General features: G+C 39.4%; 1 protein-coding gene across 1 annotated transcript; it reads left to right on the top strand.

Moving 5' to 3' along the window:
* Positions 1-363: 363 nt before the first annotated feature.
* LOC136388662 (olfactory receptor 5L1-like) lies at positions 364-1287 on the top strand. The gene has a single exon (XM_066360485.1). The coding sequence runs from the start codon at positions 364-366 to the stop codon at positions 1285-1287; it is 924 nt and encodes a 307-aa protein (XP_066216582.1).
* The last annotated feature ends 5501 nt before the right edge of the window (positions 1288-6788 follow it).

The following is a 6788-nucleotide window of genomic DNA, read 5'->3' as shown; positions in this document are numbered from 1 at the left end:
AGTAACTGAACAGAATGTGTTACTTTTTTCTGGGACAGGAGTTGATCTCATGTGGCTACAAAGTATATCATTGGATCTATTTCAAAGTCCATCAGAAACACTTATGTTAACTCACTAACTCAATTTATTGTGTTAGATAACAGGAATCATACATGTTTCTGCTAATACTTTAACTTTGGTAAGTGGGATCTGCTGACACACAGTACATTTAGAATTGTTTGCTAATTGTATTTCAAATACACAGTAACATCAGTATGAAAGTTTCCCTTAAGTTAACATAAATGTGCCGTTTTTTCCTCTTATTCCCATTTCAGAACATACACAAAATATCTTTTGTTTTTCTAAACTTGACATGTGGTGGCAATGGGGGAGGAGAACTGCACCACTGTGACAGAGTTCATCCTTCTTGGATTATCAGATGTCCCTGAGTTGAAAGTCTTTCTCTCCCTGCTGTTCCTTCTCATATATGGAGTTACACTTTCGGCCAACCTGGGCATGATCGCACTGATTCACATCAGCTCTCGACTTCACACCCCCATGTACTTTTTTCTCAGTCACCTGTCCTTTGTGGATTTCTGCTACTCTATGGTCATTGTGCCAAAGATGCTGTTCAATATTTTCAGCAAGGATAAGACCATCTCTTTCCTTGGATGCATGGTACAATTCTACATGTTTTGCACATGTTCAATCACTGATGTGTTTCTGCTGGCCATGATGGCCTATGATCGCTTCTTGGCCATATGTAGCCCACTGCTGTACATGGTGACCATGTCCCGGAAACTCCAAATACTGCTGGTTTCTGGCTGCTACCTGTGTGGGATTGTGTGTTCTCTGATCCACTTGTGTTTAGCTCTTGAGATTCCATCCTACAGCTCAAATGTGATTAACCATTTCTTTTGTGACCTACTCCCGATTCTTCGTCTTGCCTGCTATGATGTGTCCTTAAATGAACTGATGGTATTCATTGTGGCCACTTTCAATGAGATCATCACCATTGTGATCATCTTTACCTCCTACTTGTTTATTCTCATCACCATCCTCAGGATGCGCTCCGCAGAGGGAAGGCGCAAAGCCTTCTCCACCTGTGCCTCCCACCTCACAGCTATCGTTGTCTTACAGGGAACAATCCTTTTCACATACTGCCGGCCCAGTTCTGTCAACAGTGTGGATACTGACAAGGTGGCTTCAGTGTTTTACACAGTAGTGATCCCCATGCTGAACCCTCTGATCTACAGCTTGAGGAACAAAGATGTGAAAGAAGCTCTCAAGAAAGTTTTGGGGTCCTGATTAAATCTTTGAGATGCTCTTTTCTTAGCTAGATTCAGTGTTTCATTAGACACATTAAAGAGGGCTTATTGGGGTGCATGTTAAGGAAAAGTAAATTGGGAAAGATTTTACATGTTAGCGATCGATGCATGTTTCTTTTGTTTTCCATATTTCTGTCATATTAAAGGCACTTGACCTTCCCATCTGACTCTGATCACTATTAGCATAGTAGTATCCTCATCTGCATTTTTTTTGCATCCCAGCACTAGTACTGCAGAGTTGTATCTTTCTCAGTCATTATTAATATTGATCAATAGTATTCTAATCAATTAAGTCACTGTTAATTTGACAAGTAGAAATGATGATGGACTATAGAATATATTTAAAATATTTTTTTTATTCTGTGTTATTCTAAATTTAAAGAGTACTGATGATCCACTAATCTCAGAGAGATCTGTCCACTTCCCAGTGAAAAAACTATAGAACCTCACCAGCTGAAATTTTAGACTGATCTAAAAAATTAGTGTATGCAGGATCACAGTAACTGAACAGAATGTGTTACTTTTTTCTGGGACAGGAGTTGATCTCATGTGGCTACAAAGTATATCAGTGGATCTATTTCAAAGTCCATCAAAAACACTTATGTTAATTAACTAACTCAATTTATTGTGTTAGATAACAGGAATCATACATGTTTCTGCTAATACTTTAACTTTGGTCAGTGGTATCTGCTGCAGTGGATATTAACAAGATGAGCTCTGTGTGCTATATATTGATTTTGCCTATATTGAACTCCGTAATTTACAGTCTAAAAAACAAATATGTCAAACATATCTTTTCGGAAACTGATTAGCTTAGAAAATCTCTCTTAAGGAAGAAATGGGGCCTGACCTCTTTTCAGAAATGTCTATTTTTGATGTTTGGTTCTAACTGTTGGAAAAGTCAGTTTAATATGAATTTCCCCAAATCTGTGGGTAATCAAGATAAGGAATGATGCCAAGGGCATTGCCTTCTTTTCTTTCAGCCCCAGGAGTGGAAGGACTGATAGGGAGATAATTGGCAAAGGCCACAGAGCTGACAAGTAAATAATATAGTAGAATTCTGAAGTCAGGTCAGTTCCACTTCAAATCCAGTTTTTACCTTCAACCTTCTCCCATCATTATAATTTTCTTAAGATGAATAAGAATAATAACAATAAAAATCTCTGTTATCCTAACCATCTGTAAAGGCTATTAAGTTAAAGTATTTAGAAAATAATTAAAAGATAATGAAATATTTTTATTCATCTTAAATCTCTGTTCAAACAGTAATGCAAGACTAGTAAATTGCTGAAAATTGCAGGTTTTTAATGTGTTTTTTTATTCTCATGCTGTTTTGAAGAATATAATAGCTCATTCTATATAATACAGAAATAAGATTAGAGAAGAGGATTTAAATAAAAACACTTGTGTAACCCATTACTCTGTCCACGTGCAGGTTGAAAAAAATATTTTCATGTTTCTTTTTTGACAGCAACCTAAAATAAAATGACTATTTGTGAGAAACTGAACCTGTGTTGTTTTTCATAACTGAATAAATAATTAATTGATTACAGTGCAAACATTTGAAATTTATTAGTTTTTGGATAGATTATAGGATTGCCTAGTATGCACCTATAATTAAACCATGACCACTATTAAAATTTTGTTTAAAATATGGTCCAGTTTTTTTCACAGCTACACAGAAAGTGAATATAAATATTTAGACAATGGAATGCTGATGTAAATATGTAAGTACCATCTCATTATTTGTTTTTATTCTATTAAAACATTAAGTTAATAAGGCTGGTTTTTAACTTAAATTGTATCTATTGGGAATTTCAGCTCTTTCAATTTGTTTTGACTAGTGTAATGCTATAAACACAGCAAGGGAAATGGAGTCCTTCTCTCCTTGGCCGTGGAAAAGCCCAGGTCCTTGATCCCCAACTCCCATTTATGCAGTTTCTCTGCAGGTGTCAATAGCACCACGTCTGTTCTCCAGGGTGAGGGCAGGGAGGAACTCCTCATCTGGTGTGAAGACTGTGACATGTAACATAAATCTAGAACTGCTAATCTGGGGACATCTGCTGATATAACTGAGCCAGAATGAAGTTATTTCAAATGCTTTCAACTTTGTAACTATAGAAGAAAAAAAATCATTCTTCATTTTCCTAGATTTTTTCTTGCAGAATTTATAAATTCAGTGAGAATGTCTTACATGAGGATTTGATTACTTGTGCCATCTAAATCACTCAACTTCATAACAGAAGACACGAAAATCAGATCCAAGAAGCTCAGAGAGCACAAAGCAGAGAGAAAGAAAAGTAAAAAAAAATTGAATAAAGGAACTATTGTGCATTTGACCCTTGACAATGTGGGATTGAGGTACCCACATACGTATAGTGAAAAATTTGCATATAAGTTTTGGTTCTCCCAAAATGTAAATACCTTCAGTACCTGTTGGTTCTAGGACCCTTGTGGGTACCAAAATCTGCAAATGCTAACTAAGGTCCCCTGTATAAAATGGCATAGATCAATACATATAGTTGGCACTTTTCCTCTATAGATTTGGGACAGGTATTTGTTTAGAAAAATCCTGTGTGTAAGCACAACCACACTGTTCATACCCATGCTGTTCAGGGTCAACTGAGTAATGAACAGGACTGTTCAACCTCATCTTTGTTGACATTTTGTATTGATAACTTCTGCTGTGAAGTACTATCCTGTGCATTGTAGGCTGCTTAGCAGTACCCATAGCCTCTACACATTAGATGCCAGCATCGCTGCCTTATAGTTGTGCTAATCAAAAATATTTTATCGGGATGACGTCAGAGTAATGGCGGGGTAGGAAGCGATACCGATAAATCTCCCCCAAAACTCAACAAGATCTTCAACCAGAAACAGAAAAACCTATACTTGGAGCCTCCAGATGCTTCGCAATACACCCAAAGGTATGGTCGAGTGAAAAATTGGCTAAATATATAACCAAACCCCGAAGGAAATAGGGAGTAAGAAATGCTCCGCCTTCCTCACTAACCTAAACAGGGCGGCTTTCTCTGGTAACTGTGAATATAGAAACTGAGGCGGGCAAAGGGGGTGAATAGATCCAGGCCGCAGCACAAACGGCCGAACCAGGCTGTGGCACGGAGATCCAAGCCGAGAAAAAACTGATCCTGTGGCAACCCGGGCAATACAAGCTAACACTCGCGCCAAACCCAAACAAAGAAAGACAAGCGGGGCAGCCATTTTACCCGGTCTCCTGGTCGGCATGCGCGCAGTTAGTGGGCGAGAGATTTCTTCCTAAGCCCCGGGAGTGGGTGCCCGTGTTGCCCCACGGAGAGGCAGGGTCAGAGGCCTTTCTGTGGGCCAAGGGCAGAGTCTCTGGGCAGCCCCAGCGCCCTGGGAAAGCCACGCACGGGAGGGAGTGAGAACTAATTCCAATGGTGGAGATTTTCCGTGGTGGAGGGGGTTTCACTCAGAGGGAAATGCGGCAGGCATCATATCCTGGTCTGCACGCGCAGATAGTGAATGAGAGTTTCCTCCGAGTGCCTCAGCAGTGCGCGCCCATGTTATCGCACAGAGGGGCAGAGTCAGGGGCCTTTGTGTGGGCCAAAGCAGAATCTCGGGCCGCCCCAGTGCCTTGCAAAAGCCGTGCACGGGGACGGAGCGAGACTCAATTCCAACGCTGCAACTTTTCCATGCGGTTGGGGGTTTCACTCAGAGCGTGAGACTGCTGGCCGGATATCCTGGTCTGCGCGCGCAGCCAGTGAGTGAGAGTTTCCTCCAAGCACCCCGGAAGTGGGTGCCCACCTGTGTTACTGGACAGAGTGGCAGACAGAGCCAGAGGTCTTTGAGTGGGCAGAAAGCCCGCCTGATTATGCTAGCAGCTCTGACTGTCTGAGCCTTACCCAGAGCCCTGTGCTGAGTGGAAATAGAGTGGGGAGTTGCCAGCTCTTTGAGCCTCTTACTATCCAGGCAGAGGAAGCAGCAACCCCATAGCTGGATTATCAGGCTACTAATTGAGGAAGGAAAGACTAGGAGAAAGGCTCCAGGAACACGGACTCTCTCACTGTCGGAGCCTATAAATGCTAATGAGCCTCGACTGCCAACGAGACTAAAGCACAATACATGACATTGCCATAGAGACTTATCAACTGCAAACCTCTACCTGAGCGTGCCAAAGGGGCAGAATCCTAGGGGTACAGAGTCACCAACCAGGAAGAGGGAGAGAAAAGAAAAAGCAAGAAGATAACTTCTCAAAATCAAGAATAATCTGCAGACTTTATAACATATCCCATTTTATTATATTTGTTTGTTTGCTTCTCTTATCTTCATTCTTGATACTTTTTTTCCTCCTCCAATTTGGCCGATTAACTCTCCGCCGGTCTTACTCTCTCCTCTCCTTGAACTACACTACCCATAAGTGTTACATCTCCCATTATCTTTTCTCTTCTCTTCCTTTCTCTCTATGAGGGTTGCACTCCAAAACCCTTAACTCTCTCTCTCTCTCCTTTCTTTTTTCTTCTTTTAGTGGTTCCCTCTTTTTTTTTCTCTCTCTCTTTCTTTTCTCCCTCTATATTAGTTTCTTCCTTTCTCCTTTACATCTCCTCTCATTCAAACCTCAATAACAAAGAAATTATCTTATCGGGGACTCAAACTTATGTTTGTGGCATTTTGGGGGGTTTTTACTTCACCTTTTAAACTCACTAGCAGTGCTCCCATCCCTGGCTCTCCATTTTATCTAGTTCTTGTTCCACTAAATACAATAGTAATTTTTTAATTTGTCCCCCCATTTTTCCGTTTTCCTCTTATTCCTCTCATCATAACTCTTAGACAACCAACACCTAAAAGCAAATCATTTTATTCTTGACCCAAATTTTTTCCTTATTTGCTTTTTGTGGGTCCATACGCTCTTTTTTTTTCTTTTTTATTTTTCGTTTTCCTTTTTTTTTTTTTGCCCCTTTATTACTTTTCCCCAATTCAGGCCCTCCATCACAGGCATTGTTTGTTATAATTCACAGTTCACCACAAGATTTTCTCAAGAAAGAGGGGAGAGAAGAGGAGAGGAAAAAAGGAGGGGGGGGAATAATTTCCTTTTTTAAAAATTTTTATTTTATTTTATTTTTCTTTATTTCATTATTAATTTTTTTTTAAAAAACTTTTCGATTTTTTATTTTTTTTATTATTTTTTTAACTTTTTATTCTTTATTAAATCTCATTAATATTATCAACAAAACCACCCTCAGATGCCATTAAGGAAGAGAAAATCGAATATCATGCTTACAAAAGAAAGAGAGGTAACACAGCTAGATGAGGAAAAATCTATGGAGAAAAAATTTAATATATTGGAAACCTTGGAGCTAAATGACAGAGAATTCAAGATAGAAATCCTAAAAATCCTCTGAGATATACAAGAAAACACAGAAAGGCAATTTAGGGAGCTCAGAAAAACAACTCAATGAACACAAAGAATATATGTCCAAGGAAATTGAAACTATAAAAACA

The sequence above is a fragment of the Saccopteryx leptura genome, chromosome 1, assembly GCF_036850995.1.
Source record: "Saccopteryx leptura isolate mSacLep1 chromosome 1, mSacLep1_pri_phased_curated, whole genome shotgun sequence".
Classification (NCBI taxonomy): Eukaryota; Metazoa; Chordata; class Mammalia; order Chiroptera; family Emballonuridae; genus Saccopteryx; species Saccopteryx leptura.
This window is presented reverse-complemented; position numbering and strand designations above follow the sequence as displayed.